This window comes from Malurus melanocephalus, unplaced genomic scaffold (genome assembly GCF_030028575.1).
Source record: "Malurus melanocephalus ecotype Western Australia unplaced genomic scaffold, MMel_1.1 scaffold_890, whole genome shotgun sequence".
In the NCBI taxonomy this organism is placed as follows: domain Eukaryota; kingdom Metazoa; phylum Chordata; class Aves; order Passeriformes; family Maluridae; genus Malurus; species Malurus melanocephalus.
Window position 1 is genome coordinate 940 of NW_026624122.1, and position 18,231 is coordinate 19,170.

The 18,231-nt window shown below is 46.4% G+C and overlaps 2 protein-coding genes across 3 annotated transcripts; both read left to right on the forward strand.

The window, feature by feature from the left end:
- Positions 1 to 1,213: 1,213 nt before the first annotated feature.
- On the forward strand, positions 1,214 to 10,903 carry LOC130585447 (cell cycle checkpoint protein RAD17-like). Of its 2 annotated transcripts, XM_057385938.1 has the most exons (13): positions 1,214 to 1,275; positions 1,735 to 1,884; positions 2,793 to 2,845; positions 2,969 to 3,094; positions 3,176 to 3,245; positions 3,866 to 3,977; positions 5,806 to 6,000; positions 6,451 to 6,536; positions 6,822 to 6,968; positions 7,425 to 7,571; positions 8,314 to 8,434; positions 9,179 to 9,236; positions 10,671 to 10,903. In XM_057385938.1, the coding sequence occupies exons 1-13, from the start codon at positions 1,273 to 1,275 to the stop codon at positions 10,882 to 10,884; spliced, it is 1,482 nt and encodes a 493-aa protein (XP_057241921.1). In that variant the 5' UTR covers positions 1,214 to 1,272; the 3' UTR covers positions 10,885 to 10,903. The 2 variants fall into 2 exon arrangements, with proteins under 2 accessions (XP_057241921.1, XP_057241922.1); XM_057385939.1 differs by lacking the exon at positions 1,735 to 1,884 and having other exon boundaries at positions 1,217 to 1,275.
- Positions 10,904 to 15,357: 4,454 nt separating this feature from the next.
- EXOSC5 (exosome component 5) lies at positions 15,358 to 17,380 on the forward strand. The gene is made up of 6 exons (XM_057385936.1): positions 15,358 to 15,491; positions 15,791 to 15,904; positions 16,626 to 16,747; positions 16,830 to 16,970; positions 17,037 to 17,126; positions 17,215 to 17,380. The coding sequence occupies exons 1-6, from the start codon at positions 15,377 to 15,379 to the stop codon at positions 17,305 to 17,307; spliced, it is 675 nt and encodes a 224-aa protein (XP_057241919.1). The 5' UTR covers positions 15,358 to 15,376; the 3' UTR covers positions 17,308 to 17,380.
- The last annotated feature ends 851 nt before the right edge of the window (positions 17,381 to 18,231 follow it).

Here is an 18,231-nt window from a genome sequence, read left to right on the forward strand (position 1 = left end):
AAAARGTCCAGTTCCAGCAATAGCTGTGAAGTATCTTTGCACAAACAGACAATACTGTAGTGTTATTACATAAAAAAATAATAAATAGCTCATTATTTTCTGACTACAAAGAATGGAATACTGATTGTCTGAGGCAGCAGATTGAAATGATCATCCTTTACTGTGGCATTGTTTTCATAGCACACTAGAATATACACCAACTAGAATATACACCAACGTGTCTGTTGATATTTTAGTCAGCATTTATTCTAATTTTCATTCTCATTATTAGAAACCAGGAGTTTAATGTATAACTTTCACATGTTTAACCTTTCAGAATGACCTTGCTGTGCAAAAGAAGAAGATTGAAGAGGTTGAAACCTGGTTAAAAACACACGTATTTCAGGGTCAGCCAAAGAAGGTAAACTTGCTAAAATCAGCAGATAAAGATATCAAACCATACAAACTGGAGGCATTTTCAAGTTCAGGGAAAAATCTCAACTTAGAGACATAGTGATTGTGTATCTTTTTCATTGTAAAAGGTTCTTTAAGAGCATAGGTTAGAGGTTTTCCTTTTTTTTTGGACTTGTGCTGCTACCTGGTGGATTCTGATTTTGCTCAGCAAAATTATTTTCTGGCATCCAGTCATAATTCACAACGCTTCAGTCATAACTCACAACTCTTCAGAATGTGCTTCAAGCAGCATTTTCTCTCTCTCAGGTTAATTTGTAAATCTCATGACAAATTTCCAGCTGCTCTGAGCTGGTGTAACAGGAAACATTAATCTGTTTTTAATCTTGATTGGTAAGTGGCATTCTTAGAGAGGCAGAAATTGCCTAGAATAGCCTTGCCTCGTGTTTTCCAGAGCTGGTTCTCCAGTTTGGTGTCTGTTGTGTTGGCACAATCACATGCAGTTTGTTACCAGGGATGTTAGGAACTGAGCAAGGCTCTGTCCTGGTTCTCTTTGTCTGAATACTCAGCAGGTGAATTAACAGCACAAAATGTGTGCCTTGGCTTTCACAGGGAAAGAGGTTCATTACCAGAGAAACTATAGGAGAAATTCAACCTATATTGATCTTCAGCTGACTGTCAGTCTCTTCTTATTACATTTATGGTTTTATTTTGTATCTCTGTGTCAGGGTGGTTCTATCTTGCTGCTGACTGGCCCTCCTGGCAGCGGAAAAACTGCAACTCTGCAAATTCTAGCCAAAGATCTTGGCCTTCAGGTGCAGGAATGGACCAATCCACTCTCCTTAGACTTCACAAAGGAAGACTTGAAAAATATGCTTGACCATGGTAAGTGTGTTGGGATTTTTCTGTTTTTCTTCTTCCACTTACTTTTGTGGGCTTTATATCCTTTATATATTTTTGCTTCTTTTCTGTCTCAAGTATGAAATCAGATCCATGTAAGTTCATTCCACAGTGTTTAATAAGAATCTTTCTGTTGCTTTTATCTGGAAAGGTGTTTCAAGTTTTTTTACAGTGTCTACTCAAAAATAATTGACAGTTCAAATCAGTGTAGAGAGCTCTGTAATAGCCTGGATATAATTTGAATCAAATAACTGAAAATAGGTAAGTATCTTTGTCTGAGTCATCAGCTGAATTATTCCCCTTTAAAAATTCTGATGTGTTTCTCACATTTTTGCAAAAAGGGCTTGTTTAGAGCTGCTGTCAGAAAATGGCACGGGTGGGTGTTAGTTCGTGTGGGTATTTATATTTTACTTGATATAATACAGAATACATATTTTTAATTAGTTTTCTTTTTCAGACTCAAATTTTCATACGTTTCCGAGTCAGGCCCAAGCAGCTCTCTTTCAAGATTTTCTATTAAGAGCAAATAAGTATAACAAACTTCAGATGCTTGGGGAGTCCTCAGAAAATGATAAAAAGCTTATTCTTGTTGAAGTAAGTGAAAATTTGTGAAATTGTGTTGAAAACAGTACCTTTTGTTGTAAGATTGACTTGCTAACTAGCTTAAGATGCTGGATTGGTGTTTTCAGAGTTAGTCTGCTTTAGTGCAGTTGTTCTTCATTGCATTTTGAGTGTCTAGAGCAGTCTGGAGCCACGTCCTGCCTGTAGTGACACCACAGAGAAAGAGTCAGACAAAAATGGGAGTCTGGCTTGAGCACAGAAATATGTAAGAGTATTAAAAAAATCCAAACAATATTGAGGATTCATTCCCACGTTTCTGGATGGTCAAGTTTCTAGAAACAAGTGTGTGTATAAACAGGAAGAGTGGAAAAAACACCACTACTCCTGTTCTTTGAGGATGCAGGAGAGTGTAGGGGACACTGGAGAATGAACACAAGCAGGAACAGTTAAATTTAAAACACTTAACTCCCTGTTCTTACACGGGTGGTGTTTAGGGGAGAGGTGTGAGCTGAGGGTTTGGGGGCAGGCACAGGGCAAGGCTTTATTTGTACTTCAACACAAGTGTGTTTCAATACCAATTTCTTCCTGAGCTTTTCAGTTCTTTTCCTGACAAGAATTTTAGAAATTGACAGTCACGTTGTCTGTCAACCTTGAGGACCAAAACAAGCAGAAATTGTAGCAGGGTGAAGCGATGTATTGTAGAATTCAGGAAGCTCGACATTTCTTTTTGGATTATTGTTTTCTGTAATAAATGCTTTGGGTGTTTTTTTGCCCCTGCTGCCCCTCTGACTGTCTCCAGGGTCAGCTGCATTAAAATGTGGTTGACAGCAAGCAAACCAGGAATTAAAAATGTGTGGCAATGTAGTGTTCCATGACCATCAATCTGTGGAAAAGAGTATTTACATCTGAATGTAATGACAGCAGCTCTTTGTTTTGGACAGGACATTCCAAACCAATTCTACCGAGAGCCTTGCAGTCTGCATGAAATCCTGAGGTCAGTGGCAAATAAGTTTTTAATTTTCAGCTTTAGCCAGTTGAAGTTTTTAATTTTCAGCTTTAGCCAGTTGCAGTAAGCCGGAGCTTGATTCTCATCATGCTTTGTTGTTTTGAAATTCAGGAGATTTGTTCGTACAAGCAGGTGCCCCCTGGTCTTTATAATCTCAGATAACTTCAGTGGAGACAGCAACCAGAGGTCACTGTTCCCCACAGAAATTCTGGAGGAGCTGTGTATATTCAATATTAGGTAAGGTCTTTCATCTTATTAAAATGTGGTTCAAATAACTGAGAGTGTAGAAACTAATTTTTTTTTAATGAAATTCAACAGCTTCAAGCCTATTGCACCAACAAACATGATGAAAGTTCTTAATCGAATTGCTGCAGCAGAAGCCAGTATGGTAAGTTGTCAAAGCTGATAACTTCTGTGCAGTTTTGAGACCAAAAGGTTTCACACTTTTACATCTGAAATGTAAATGGGGTTTTTTACTGTATTTTTTCATCTTTGGTAGTAGAGCCCCCTCATCTCCCCAAAAACCCATTCTCCCAGGGCAAGGGACAGAAGGCAAGAAACAAACTGAAAAGATACCTTGTTTTCAAGATTAGTTTCACTTGATCTGTGGTCTAAATCTACAAAGTTGCTTCTGAGAATTACTCTGTTTAGTACAGTAACTATAGAAATGAAACAAAGATTAGGAAGAGATATAATCTTCCTTGTATCCATCAAGGCCAGTAGAGGTTATGAACCTTAATCCTGTATTATTCCTGTAGTGTTTTGATTACAATCAAATATCAAATTGAGTGATAATTTGCAAAGAATTACATGGATTTTTCTCTTTAATAGTGCTGTATAAAATGTGGCAGTGTGCTTAAACTAATTAGGTTTTTTAAAGTTCGCAGTATTATGTGGTTTGAGCACATAGTGGATACTCATATCTGTTTATAGTCAGAGTTGGGACCACTTATTCAAATACTCCTTTTCCTGCTTTTGTATTGTTTTGAATGCTGTTTTTCCCTGTAGAACAGAGAGAAAAGTTACACCCTTGATAGAAGTTCTCTGGAGCTGCTTTGCAAAGGTTGTTCAGGCGACATAAGAAGTGCAATAAACAGTCTTCAGTTTTCCTCTATGAAAGGTAAAAAGCTATGTTTTTTTTTTCAAGTGAGGTGATACTGTGACCATTTCTGCTGAAAACGTGTTCTGTTCAGAGTTGCAGAGCAGTTGAGTGAGTTGCAGGAACATTCCTGACACCCATCTGTGGAGCAGGAGTAAACCCAGGGTGTGTGGGGAGTGGGTGGAGCTCAGCTTTTGCAGGCTGGGGTTAAATTAAACCTCAACATGTCTGCATGTGCTGACATAATCTAATTAAATACCCTCTTTTCTTCCTGGTATCTTTGCTATTTGTGTTTGCTGTTCAAAGTTACGGTGCAACTTTAGTTTAAAGAGAATATTTTCATTGGTTGGTTGTTGCATTTCCTAAATTTCTTGTTGTTTGAGCATTTTACATGTCAGTAATTGTTAAGGATGTACATTTTGAAAAGCAGTACTCTGGCATGTGTTGTTCATTGTAAGGACTGTGAAATGGTGACATCATTTATATTCAACTCAGAAAAATATGGAGAAATACTCATTATTTTTCCTCATGCTAAATGTGGTAGAGCTGGCAATGATACAGTTTCTGTCACACCCCTTTATCTCCCATTTGCTTTGCAATTAGAAAATGCGATCATGGAATACAAGATTAAAGGTAATTTCAAGTCATTTCTTTAARAGGGAGGGTTGTAATTTGAGTTTTAGGGTATATTGAAGTTAACTGGGCAGTCTTAGTTTAATTACACAAGGCARAMRGTAAAGTTTCTACATTTAACTTGCAGACATTAAAGGTCAATTATTCTGATGATGTCTTCAGGTATACCGAGTTTAGATTATTTTGTGTTAATCAGAAAAATAGAGAATTGCTCTCAGTGTGGTGATGATGTCATTGGTATGAATGAATAGTGGATTGGTGTTATCTGAGAAAAAACTTGCAGTTTCTCACTGCCAGACACATCCTCCAGAAAATCTAAATAATCTTAAAATAACTGGTTTGTAGGTGTTTCACTAAGGTGAATGATTGGTAGCCAATGATATTTTGCAAGTTTGGGAGACATCCCATCTCCTTTTTGGTCTTGTGAACACGCAGCATTTGGTTTTATGTATGTAAGGTTTATTTCTTCATGTGTGTATGTATGTAAGCATAATTGATACATTCACTTTGCTACACTATTGATGGATAAAATAGATCCGAGGAATTGTGGGAGAAGTGAAAAATAAATACCTAAGGGTTAATTTATTTTAGCTCAGTAAGGAACATTCAAATGCCACAAAACAAATTGTGGGTGAAGTTTTTCAAGTTTGTTAGCTTAGAGTAGAATAAGGGTTTTATTTCATGAGGCTCAAAACTTTGTGCAAGATAGTAGGCTGTTGGAGGAATCACCTAAATGGAAAATTCTCTTTGCCACCCTGTATTTCAGAGAAGGTATTGTACAGATAATGCCAATGGAGGACAAGTTGACAAGTAAACAGGATGCAACTGAAATATAATTTACATGCATTTGTATTTTGGCTTTGCAAAGGTGAAATTCTAAACATAGTCAAGCCAGGAACATATCAGAACTAGAAGGGATAAGTCTGAATGCTTTTTTTAAAAAAAACTGCTGTTTATTGTTCCAAAAAGTATTTGGTACCTCAGCTGTCGCTTAAGGGACAGAAGTGGAATGAAGGTAATGAATGATGCTAATTTAGGTGAGTGGGTTGTGAATCTAATAAATGAGTTCTTTATTAGCATTCCCATTTATATAACCTGTTCTGTTCCTTTTATTATTACTGTTTGTTCACATAGAACATTATCAGTAGAAACATAATATAAAATTTCTGCACATTCATGTGCTTTGTCTTGATGTTATTTTTTATTTTATTTATAGACTGCTCATTGGAGAAAGAATTTTGGTCAAAGAAGAAAAAGAGCTCCACGATAAAATGTGAAGAAGCGGAAGTATCCAAAGTAAGAAAGAAAAGTAAATGTGATACCTCAGAAGATCAGGACATACAAGCTATTGGTGGCAAAGATGCATCCATCTTTCTTTTCCATGCTCTGGGGAAAATAATTTATAGCAAAAGTAAGAAAACTTTGACTTATTCTGCTTTTTAGTGGGCAAAGCATGCTAATATCTGGAGTTGCTAAAGTAAGGCTTTGGATGGCCTCTGCCTGGGCTGTTTGGTCAATAAAAAAATCAGCTGAGTCAGGGTCCCTAATGCCACTGGCTGTGCACAGCTTGATAGTAATTCACAATACTGGATCCAAAACCAACTGTAGAGAAGGAGTGAGATGAGGCAAATAGTCAGATTAAATAATTGGATGAATAATTAGATTAAATTTGTTGTATGAAGCTTATTGCAACTTTCTGTGTGTTAATGACTGTGTAATACTGACTGTAATAATTAAATACTTGTGCCTGTGCCAGAGCTTTCTGGGAACAGAGAATGCTATAATTTAGCTGCTGGTGGAGCTGAGAGTTGCTAACAACATTTCTGAACATAAAAGCTAAAGACTGTGCAATCCTTTTCAGGAGAAGCAGTGTCAGAAGCAGAGTCCCCTCAGCTGCCTGCTCACCTGTCCGAGCACCGTCGGGACACACTGCTCATTCAGCCTGAGGTACTTGTGCAGCGGCTGCGTGAACTCAGCTGGGTTTGAAACAATCCAATTGTTACTGATCTCGGTGTGTATTCAGTCTGAGTTACTGAGTAACTCACTTGGAAGGGACCCGTGGAGCAAACTCTGTGGTGTCTGAGCATCATTGCACACACCTTATGTTCCAGCCCCCAGACCTAGATACATCACAGCTTGTTATATATAGGATCCTTTTCTTTATTCAGTCGTAAAATCTCCTTTTTCTTTTCTTTTCCTAACAGAAAACTTTCCTTTTCTTTTTCCTAACAGGATATTGTGGAAAAATCACACATGTCTGGAAGCATGTTCAATCTATACCTTCACCAGAACTACCTGGACTTTTTTTCTGATATAGATGATGTTGTGAGAGCCAGTGAATATTTGAGCACTGCTGATGTCATTTGTAGTAACTGGAGTGTAAGTGTCATCTTTTCATGGGCACAAACTTGTTTTTAAGTACTTCAACATTGAGCCTCTCGACTTTTTGTTGTGTTTTTAAATGTTTGCTGCAAACTTAGGGTGTGAGTGACACAAATTCTTAATGAATGCTAAAGTACATCAGATGCAGAAGAGATGCAGAGCCAACATGCTGTCCGCTTCTGTCAGCATTTTATTTTAGTGGGTTGTAGTGTTTGTAAGATATTCTACAAAGTATTTTTAGTAGAATATGTTCCTGATAAAAATTTGTGTGTCCCCTTATGCCTTTTCCTTGAAGGATTCAGCTATTTCCTTTTTACTCAGCTGCTTTGAATAAACGTTTCACAGTAATCTAAACTTTGAAATGCTGTGCACATTGTCCCACTGCAGTTACTGAGTGTGTTTCAGTTCAAATGAACTGCCTTGAGCTCACATGAGGCCAAATTTCTCTCTTAGACACGGCTTGTGATGGAGAGCTACAGTGCCTCTGTGGCCACCCGAGGGGTGATCCACTCCAACACCTCCAGAGCCTTTGCCCACCAGCACGGGGGGAAGGGATTCCGACCCTTACATAAACCCCAGTGGTTTTTGATCAATAAAAAGGTAAAGCCTTGATTTTGGGGTTTTTTTTTCCCACCCAAGCTATGACTATTGAGTTACATAGATGAAATCTGATCATAGTGCTAAACTTGTCAAATACCTTGTTTTGATATGATCTGCTTCTAAGAAGAACTTGCTTGAAGGGCAGTTTAAATCACTCCTTTAGTATAAAAAAAAAAAAAGATTGGAGGCCTCTGACAATGTCTGATTCCTGTGTCCAAGCTGGCATGCTCCTGGGAGAGGTAATCCTAAATTAACAGAGAGACAACTGGTGTTGAAATACTATGAACTATTTCTAGAATTTGATTTTGTACACTTTAAAGCACATTGAACTGCTGCGTAAACATAACAAATTTCTGCTGTTATGGTTTATGTGTTTATCAGATACGGCTTGTTAAGGAGGAACAGCAGGTCTTGGCATTTTTTTACATTTGAACTCAAACATCTCTTCTTGGCAAAAAGCATTGGCCTGCATGGGTAGGAAATTCTGTAATCAAGGACCAAATTTTTTTTTTTTTAATTTTAATGCCCAGTAAAAGGCAAAAATGAAGGATTTTACCATTTTTATGATTGCTATGTGCTTATCTTGTGGTGTCATTTTCAGTAGCTTGTGAGTAGTCATCCTGTAGCAGGCAGGACGAAAGTCTGTGTATTATGGTACAGAATAGTTACATTAATAACGGTTTATCATTTTTTTTACTTGTGTTTCTTGCTCCCCTCCTGCCTCACCCTGCAACTCTTACAGTATCAGGAAAATTGCCTTGCTGCAAAATCTCTGTTTTCAAGCTTCTGTTTACCACCTGAGTGCCTTCAGACAGAGCTGCTGCCTTACCTTGCTATGTTAGCAAACCCAATGAGAAACCAAGGTAAGATGGGTGCAACTCTTCATCTTTGCAATTGAAACATACTGACAAATTTCATAAGCCAAAATGTCAGAACTGTCTGTGCTTTTACCTTAATACCACAGTGAAAACATTCTCATGGTAAATTTTATGTAGGTGATGCCCAAAGATGCTTTCAGTACCACAGCCAAAATTAAAGCTGCCCTGATCCAGTTGATCAAACTTTACTAATTAAATTGTTCTCTAGGCTTAGGGCTTCTATTATATTTGCTGGAGAAAGAATTTACTGATATCTTTCCAGTAATGTCAAAAGACTTACAATGCCTTAAAAAGCCTTTAAGAGATAAAAGAAGCAAAAATCAAATGTGCAGTGTATAAAAAAAAATAGTTAAATCTGAGATAATCCATTAGCCAACAGATCAAGCAGAAAAATTTACTTTGTGTGGTACATAATGCAAAAATTACTTTTAGCTGGGTCACTTGTGCTGTTAATTGTTTCTAAGAAGAAGCATCATGTTTTAACTAACATGATGAGTGAGTTTTGTAGGCTGTGGAATGCTCTTTATGCTCTGCATGAGAAGTACACAGGGGATAAATGTCATGGTTTTGGGGGTTTGTGTGCAGGCCATCTATAAATATGTTTGGTATCTAAAGTATTTCAGATCTATACAGGAATGCTTAACTAAGGTCATTAATTGTTTTCAAGTATGTTCAATTATCTGTTAATTATGATCTACCTAATATGATACTGGTGTTCTTTGTTCTTAGCTCAGATTGCTTTTATCCAAGACGTGGGGAGGCTGCCACTGAAAAGACATTTTGGGAGGTAAGCTGAACTTCTGTCTGTACTTAAAGAAAGTGAGACTGTTACTTTAATATGTGAAGGGGAAGAACCCTTTCATAGAGAGCCCTTTYSTCACATATGTCTGTGATGTGACATTTCCTCAGCATGATAATTTTTCCCCTTTTTCCAGTTCAAATCTATTTATAATTACAGTGTTGTAGCAGTGTTTTTACTCAAGTCTTGCTTCTAATCCTTGTTTAGCTTTCTTTTCCATTGTATCAAATATTAGCTCTCTCCTAGGCATCTCTGTGTCTCTAGTGCATGGTCTGAATAAAATACTTTCTTTGCTATTAATTCATTTATGTGGGAATAGAAGTGAATTGATGCAAAGGGATTGGTGTCTTTTGCCTACTGTTTATTATGAGACAAAACAATCTGGAAGTTTGACAGGAAATTCTGTATTCACCTGAGTCTTAGAAGGGTAAGAAAATGTAATGGGGAACTGTTTTTACTTCCTTAGAACAAACTGTATCCCTGTGGAAAGTATTTTTTCAAGTTTATTTAATGAGTTATAAAATTTAAAATTAGATAGCTGCACTGGTTTTATTTTATTTTATTTTGTCAAAGTTTTGCCTGTAAGGCTACTTGGAGTAAACCTTCATTCAGAATGCATGAGTTTTAGTCCGGCTATAGCTACTGAATGCTGAAAACCCAGGTTTTTTCCCCTGTGAAACTGCAGTGCTTTCCTCATGGGCTGTGTGTGCAGGGCTCAGGGTGACAGAGCATGAGGTGCTCTGTTGTGATTCTCGTGAGCTCTCTGAATCACAGAGTTCAATTGCACCAGGAGACCCTCAGAGCTGCACTTCTATAGCTCTAACACCTCTGGAATTTAGGAGGTGTTTTAACTTAAGCAAAGAATCATGTTCACAGCTGCAGTGAGACAACCGGGACAGTTTGTTCAAGCACCTGACAAAGCATCTCCTACTTGTGCTTGGTGTTGCTGTGTAGTTCAATTGTGAATTTCCAAGCTGTATTTCCAAAAACCAGCCTGTTCCCCACCTGTTGAATTAAAAGCCATTTTGGTTGCTAGACAGAGAGGAAGGAGAGTGTCCCTAAGGGTTGTATTCCTTTGTAATCCCCCTGGTCCGAGCCACAAAGTATGAAGCTTCTCAAATGAATTGTAACTTCCTTTTAAGTTTCCATGCAGCATTTCTTTGGACACTGACATTTTGTATCTGCATTAATAAGTTGGGGGTTTAGCACTGAAAGTCTGATCTGAGGGGTAACTTCCTGCTGAAAACAGTCTGTTCAGAGAAATGTAGGTATTTGCACCTTTCAGGAATCCTGATAGGGAATAATCTGTGCTACTGAACAATCCCTAAAGTGGCTCTGTCAGAGGGAACAAGGTTTTGTTGGCAGCCCTGGCTGTGAGACAGCAGCTCATGGTCATGCCCTGCTGCACTGGTGCTTTTGCAGGCTAAAGCTGGAAGCTCTGGGTGACAAAGACCCTGGGGTGCCAGAGCTGTTCCAGTGGGATGGGGACAGTGCCGATGGCGATCCCGAGGGGCTCCCACTCCCCTCCAGCCAGTCCAGCACGAGTGACCTGCCTGGCAGCCAGCCCCAGCCTGTCACAGCTCAGGCCATCCTGGACGAAGAGGAATTACAGATCGAGGAATACGACAGTGACTGAGGGACCAGGACACACCCACGAGCGATCTGTGCTGCCAAGGCCTTGGCTGAGGAGCGCGGTGTGATTGCCCAGCAGGGCTGCTTAAGCCACACCACGGGGCTGTGAGCTGAGTCTACATCTGCTGTGTGAGCATCGAGACAGCTCCAGGCATCCTCTGCACTCTGCAGGGTCAGCCTGGGCTGAGCACTGAGGTACAAGCTGTTTCCTGCCTCTCCTGAGCCATGACATCGCCTTAGGGCAATAACGAGAGAGAAATAAATGACTGAAATCGGTTTGAAAGAGACTATAGATTAGCGGTGTCAGTCTTAAGTTATTTTTATGTTTTACACATTTTAATTTACTTTGCAATTGTGCAGCACGCATTCCATAAGTTATCAGCATTTGAAAGGTTTATTCAAATTCACAATTTGAAAAAAAAAAAAATGCTGTTTGGAAATTTTCACTTAAAAAGTTTGATGTCCCAAGCTCATGATGTAAAGGAAGCTCCTACTGTATTAATACTGTTTTGTACTTTGCCTTACAGAAGATATATAAAAGATTTTCATGTCTTTATAAGTTGAATATATGTTGCACCACAGATTATTTTGTATTCCTCTCAGAAGGATATTTTCATAACTTGAGGGGGAAAGGCAACAATCAAGCGAAAGTTTTACTTTGTAGGAAGTTAAATGTGTAACATGCAGCTCCTCCTGGGTTGCTGGGGGGAAACACTGATCCTGTGTTTGGTAACTGACACATGATCGAGTGCTGTGCTTAGTAATACCACAGGAAAAAAAGGCAACCAAATCAATTCTGTGTGATGCACGTTTGCTTACAGCCAGTTTAGTGAGAGAAAACACATGTTTATCCACCCTGGCGTTGGATTAATGCTACTAAACTCTGGATTTGTCCCCTTTCAAATAACAGGTGTAGTCTTTTCATCTAATAATTAATCTAGTCTAATCATCTAACCATCATCACCATTTAATTTGCCTTTCCCCTAAACCCAGAATTCTGTTACTGCTATACTCATTACAGCAATCAAAATGTTTTTGGCTTTGACCATCAACCCTTTTCCTCCTTTCCAGGGTGCTTTGGATGGGCTGTTCTGGGGTGCCCCCAGTGCAAGTAACAAGGCACGAAATACTGATTTTTATCTTGCAAGCGCAGCCCAACCCTCCTTTGTTGTATCTTCTCAGCTTTCATTACAGTAGCAGCAGGTACGAGCAGCTGCTGTGTTGGTCTTTTCTGGATTAGAGCAGAATTCAGTACTCACCTGGCAAATCCCACCTGGCACTGTGAGGTAGAGTGTGCAGTGCTGTTGTGCAAAACCTCTCAGCTGCAAACACCACCTGTGCACACACACAAAACCCCCGTTATTCTGTTCAAAGGCTGCTCCATTACCCAGTGCCCAAATAACAACACATCAGGTGAGGCTGAGGGCAGGGCTGGCAGGAAGGCAGGTGTAAGAACTGTCATTGCTGCAGCCCGACACAGCAATGTTCTGTTACAAGGGGGGGAAAAGAGAACTGACCTTCAGATAGGAGCAGATTTGGGAGCATGCCCGGGAGGGTGCCTGTGCTTTCTGGGTGCAGTCAGAGCATAGAAACAGTTGTGGGTGCCTTTGGGGAGCCCCTCTGCTCACCCTAGAACCACCCAGCCCTGTCTCAGTGCACAGCTGTGGGCTTGGAACTGGCAGTCCCCACTGGGGACAAGACACACGGACACGCATGCAGGAGGCTGAGAGCAACATGAAAATGCCCAAGTTCAACACAAGAAGCAGTATTTTCCCTCTTCTGATGCCTCTGGGGGCCATTGTCCCCTGGTGATGTCACCTGCTGGCGGAGGGTGACAAACCAAGTGGCTGAGTGTGACATCTGTGGGGGATGTGTTGTGATGTCACAGCCCTCATTGATTGTGTTTGGGTACGAGCAGGGCCTGCGTGGCTCAACACTGAACTGCTGCTCAGCAAGGCTGAGAGAGAATCGATCCAGGCATCTCCCAGTGGTGGGTTGGGGCTGCCACTGGGAATTCCATCACTCCACGTCCCTGGGCCTGCCTGGTCCAGGCAGCACCCGAGGTGAGCTCCATGAGGAGACATCCCTCAAAGGGTATCTGTGGGTTGGGAGGGTGTCCTTGAGGGGTCTGGGCGTTTCTTCCTCCTCTCCCTGCCTGAGGATAGCCAGTGGCCATGGCTTCTCTCCATTCTGCAGCGTGTGACACCCTTTGGAAGCACTGCAGAATCACGGAATCATCAGGGTTGGAAGASACCTTCAAGATCCCCCAGCTCCTCAGCAATGGGGAGCATCCTGTCCTCCGCTCCGCTCCCAGTGCCGCGGGACGTGAGCCAGGCCACGCAGACCGAGTGGAACTGCCTCCTGTGCCACACGGTGCAGAGCAACACCGAGGCCGTGCCCTGCGGCCACCAGTTCTGCCTGGGCTGCCTGCTGCGCTACACGGCCACCGACCCCACGTGCCCGCACTGCGCCAGCCCCGTGGTCAGCGCCCGCTTCTCSGTGCTGGGACCCAGGGATTTCCTGCAGTGCATCCTCCTCCCGCCCGGAGAGCCGGCGGGGCCCCGGAGCTGGGTGCAGAGAGCCGTGTTCCGCCTGGTGCACACCGAGCCGCAGCCCCCGGCCGAGCAGGGAGCGCTGTCCTCGCCCGAGCGGCCGTACGCGGGCCGGGAGTGCTTCCCCGCCGACCTGTGGGGCGAGCTGCTGCGGGGACAGGAGCACCTGCTGGACCCGGTGCGGCCCTGGCTGCGGCAGAGCCTCAACGCCATCTACGGCCCGCAGTGGTGGGAGGCCAGGCAGGTGGAGAGCATCGCCCTRTCCACGCTGTGCATGTGCGGCCCCAGCAGGGAAATCCTGTTCTTCATGCTGCAGAGATACCTGGGGGAATACACAGCACCGCTGGTGCACGGGCTCATCAACGTCACCCTGCGCCGCTGTAGAGATGCCTGGATCCTTCGGTGCTCGCAGGGGGCCAACGGGAGCCTGGTGGTGGCCACTGACCGCTCCGGCCAGCAGGACGGCAGCGCGGGTCCCAGCCAGACGCACAGCCTCAGCCTGGAGCCCGCCTGGCCCCGTGTGGAGGACCAGCCCAGCATGCCGGAGCCCACCCACTCGTGGCGACCGGCCCACCTGCGCTCTGTGCCCGGTCCWGCCCCGCAGAGCCAGCCCCGGCGGGTGCCGGAGGCGTACGCGGCCATCCCGGGCCCCTCCAGACCCCGGCGGGGCAGGAGCCGCCGGCTGCGGGCGATCCGGCAGCGYTATCACAGGAGGAGAAACCTCCGCTGCCGGCACTCTTTGGGGGTCAGGAGGAGACGGAGGAGGAGATAAAAGGTTGTTTCCTTGACACAGCCTCGTCCCCCTTATCCTGGGGCCCTTTCCTTTCCCCTCGTACCAGGCTGACCAAGCTCACACCGCCCCGGCAGATCCTGCCTGAAGCCAAGCGGAACTGACTCCAGAGTTGCTGTGCACAGGAAGATTCTTGTGCCGTTTTGCCAGCTAAGCTTCCCTTCCCGTTTCAGATCCCTTCATCTCAGTTTCCGTGATGGGAAATGATCAGTCCTTTGCAAACAGGGACCTGGGAATTGTCCAGGAAACCTCAAAAGACCAAAGATGATGTCCCCAAGTCGCTGCCACAACAAAGCAGCCTGCGCTCATTTGTAGGGCTTAAAGATGTCTCTGAGACTCTGGGATATCCACTGAGCCAGGATAAAAGCAGCCACGGGCTGGAGCTGAGGGAGGAAGCTGAGACTGGGAGGGCTTTGGGGGTTGTTGGTTTTTTTTCCCAGGTGGATTAAGGGGTTACAGAGCAGCAGCTGCAGAAATGGGACGTGCTGGGACGTTTGGAACTGTCCTTCAGTCCCACCCAGCCCCAGGGAGATGTCACAGGTGGGACGGATCCTATCTAGGAACCTCCTCATTAATGACATATGCTGGCAGGGGCAGGCTCCTGTGTCGAAATATTTAAAAATATAACAATGCCATGGGCGAATCTCCGCGGCCTGCAGACGCTATCCCCCCTCACAGCAACGAGGGTCTCCCTGGCCCGTGTCCCACAGCCCCAGGAGAGCCGCCACCACTCTGCCTTTGGCGGATCACAGACCAGATCCTCCAGAGATTTTCCAAAGACGATGGAGAACGGACCGRCAGCAAGCTCTGCCCGCTCCCGGTGCACCGCGGACTGACGGGTGTGGGTTCCGAACGGCCGCACGCACTCCACGACAGGGGAAGCCCTTCCTTTCTGCAGCACAGCCCGTCTCTGAGTCCGGGACTCCTCAGGGCCCCGCAAAGAGCGGGCGCTGGGCAGTTCTGTGGGACTGGGCAGTTCTGTGGGGCCAGGAGCCCTGCCCTCTCCGCCCGCTCTCCCCGCTCTGCCGCCGCCGCGCTCTTCCCGCGCTCTCCCCTCACGCAGGCCCCGCCCCCTGTCCCCGACGGCCGGCGCTGATTGGCTGCCCCGCGCCCCGGAAGCGGAAGTGGCGGTGGCTGAGGGGAAGGCGGCGGTGATGGCGGCGGTGATGGCGGTGGAGAGCGCACAGAGCGGGCAGAGCCGCTTACGGCCCTTCTCCTGCGAGCTGGGGCTGCTCTCACGGCCCGACGGCTCGGCCACCTTCCTGCAGGGTGTGTGGGGCTCTGYTCCCCGGGCGTTCCCTTCCCGCGGGATCTGTGGGGTTCCGCTTCCCTTCATTCCTTACTGGGGCTCCTCTTTCCCGCCTTTCTCTCTCTCCCCGGGGCTCTCCTTCCCGGCCTGTCTGGGTTCTCTTTCTCCTCATCTCTTCCCAGCCCTTCCTGCATGGTTTGTGGTGCTGCCGTCGCTGCCCCTCCCCTTCTCTCTCGGGCAGCCCTTCCTGTGGGTGCTCGAGGCTCCCGGTCCCCGGTCTCTCTCCCCATGGTCACCTCAGCTCTCCGTGTCCCCCCAGGTGACACCTCGGTGCTGGCCGGGCTCTACGGCCCCGCGGAGGCCAAGATCAGCAAGGAACTGCCGGACCGGGCGGCGCTGGAGGTGCTGCTGCGCCCCAAGGTGGGGCTGCCAGGTAGGGACCCCCCCGTGCTGTCTCTGTCCCCAGAAAGGTTCCTTTCCTCCGATTGCAAGAGGTGTTTGGTTTATTTACAGTTCATTTACATTTTGCTGGGTGGCAAATGCATCACAACCAAACCCTTTAATTATTTATTCATATTAATTTTTTAATTTTTATTTATATTCATTTTTTTCATTATTTCATCATTTTATTATTTTGGCAAGCAAAGGCATTCGTGTTTATTTGTTACATAGTTTTCTCATTAATTAGCATTCCACCTTCTGTTGTTAACGATCCCCTCATGTCTCTCACCCTAATTAGTGCCGTGCTGTGTCTGTGTTTGCTCAGGGGTCCCTGGGTCGGTGCCAGGACCTGTCCCCGCTGCAATCCCCCGTTCCCACCCGGGGCTGTGCCAGCGCGGTCGCTGAGCTCCTTCAGCAGTTTGTTCCTTATCTCGGGAGCTGTGCCCGATGTCCTTGTGGCCCATCAATTCTGCACCGCCCGTGCCCTCTATCAGGGGAAATCCTCCTCCCAGGCTTTGTTAAACTCCCCCAGGTCCCAGATCGCTGTTCCTGTGCAGCCCTGACCCTCMACRGGGCATTTCCACCCAGCGGGAATTTGTCTTTGTGATGCCTGGRSAGCACTGAGAGCTCGTTGGCTGCTCTGTGTCAGGGGTTACATCTCCTGTCACAAGYGCCCTTTCCYGGGGCAGTGTGACACTCTCCTCGTTGTGCAGGTGTTCTGGAGCGCAGCCGGGAGCAGCTGCTGCGCCAGACGTGCGAGGCCGTGGTTTTGGGGGCCCTGCACCCCCGCACCGCCATCACCCTGGTGCTGCAGGTGCTCAGYGACGCCGGCTCTGTATCCTTCTCTTTATGGGGTGGCTCTGTGGGACGGGGGGCTCGTTGCTGTTGGTTTATGGGGTTCCTTGACGCGCTGCCAGCTGCTGTCCTGCTGCCTGAACGCCGCCTGCATGGCGCTGCTGGACGCAGGGCTGCCCCTCGCCGCGCTCTTCTGCGGGGTCACCTGCGCCCTGCAGCCCGATGGCAGCGTGCTGCTCGACCCCACAGCCCGGCAGGAGCAGGTGAGCCCCAGGGGGTGCCCAACCCTACAAGTGTCCCCCAAACCCTCCTGACCCCTGTCCCCACAGGAGGCACGTGCCATCCTCACCTTCGCCATCGGCAGCAGCGAGAGGAAGGTGCTGATGGCCACCACCAAGGGCAGCTGTTCCGTGGAGGAGGTGAGGGACCTTCTGGGAGTTTTGGGGTGCAGGATTCACTCACAGGGGGATTCTTGCACCCCACCTCCTCACCTCTGGTCCCATGCAGATGCAGCAGTGCCTGGCTGCAGCCCAGGGTGCCGCCGACACCATCTTCCAGTTCTACCGCGACTCGGTGCGCCGCCGCTACTGCAAGTCCTGACCTGGGGACGCCCTGCGGGCAGCTGGACTGGCCTGGGCCCCCAACACTCAGTAAAGGACCTTTTTTACCTTCACTCTGCGTCTTGAGTCCGTCCAGTGCTGCAGGGGCCTGGGGGTATGTGTAGTGGTGCCCCCTGACTCCTGAGACACCCCAGAGCAGGGGGACATGGACACACCTTGGGACACGCTTGTGGTGGGACACCCAACATGGTCGCCCCAGGGTATCACACATGTGCCGGTACACCCAACGTGGTGGCCCCCGGGGATATCGCACATGTGCCAGTACACCCAATGTGGTGGCCACCGAGACCCCACAGGTGCTGGTACACCCAACAGGGTGGCCCCCGGGGTGCCACACACATGCCAGTGCACCCAACGTGGTGGCTGCCAGGATATCACACGTGTGCCAGTACACCCAACGTGATGGCCCCAGGATGCTACACATGCCAGTACACCCAACATGGTGTTTCCCGGGTGCCACACATGTGCCAGTGCACCCAACATGGTGGCCCCCGGGGTGCCACACATGTGCCCCTACAGCCAACGTGGCGGCCTGGAGTGCCATGCATGTGCCGGTACACCCAACATGCTGGCCCTGGGGATATCACACATGTGCTGGTACACCCAATGTGGTGGCCCCAGGATGCCACATATGTGCCAGTACACCCAACGTGCTGGCCACCAGGATGCCACACATGTGCCAGTACACCCAACATGGTGGCCCCAGGGATAGCACAGAGGCTGGTACACCCAATGTGGTGCCCGGGATACTACATGTGCCAGTACACCCAATGTGGTGTCTCCCGGTGTGCCACACGTGTGCCAGTACACCCAATGTGGTGGCCGCCAGGATCCTACAGGTGCTGGTACACCCAAGGTGGTGGCCCCAGAGTGCCACACATGTGCCGGTACACCCAACATGGCG

Bases quoted from the DNA above. Each gene is read 5' to 3' on its own strand.
- LOC130585447 (XM_057385938.1), top strand. The intron at 7,572-8,313 runs GTAAAGCCTTGA...CAACTCTTACAG, and splicing joins GGTTTTTGATCAATAAAAAG to TATCAGGAAAATTGCCTTGC. The intron at 8,435-9,178 runs GTAAGATGGGTG...CTTTGTTCTTAG, and splicing joins AAACCCAATGAGAAACCAAG to CTCAGATTGCTTTTATCCAA.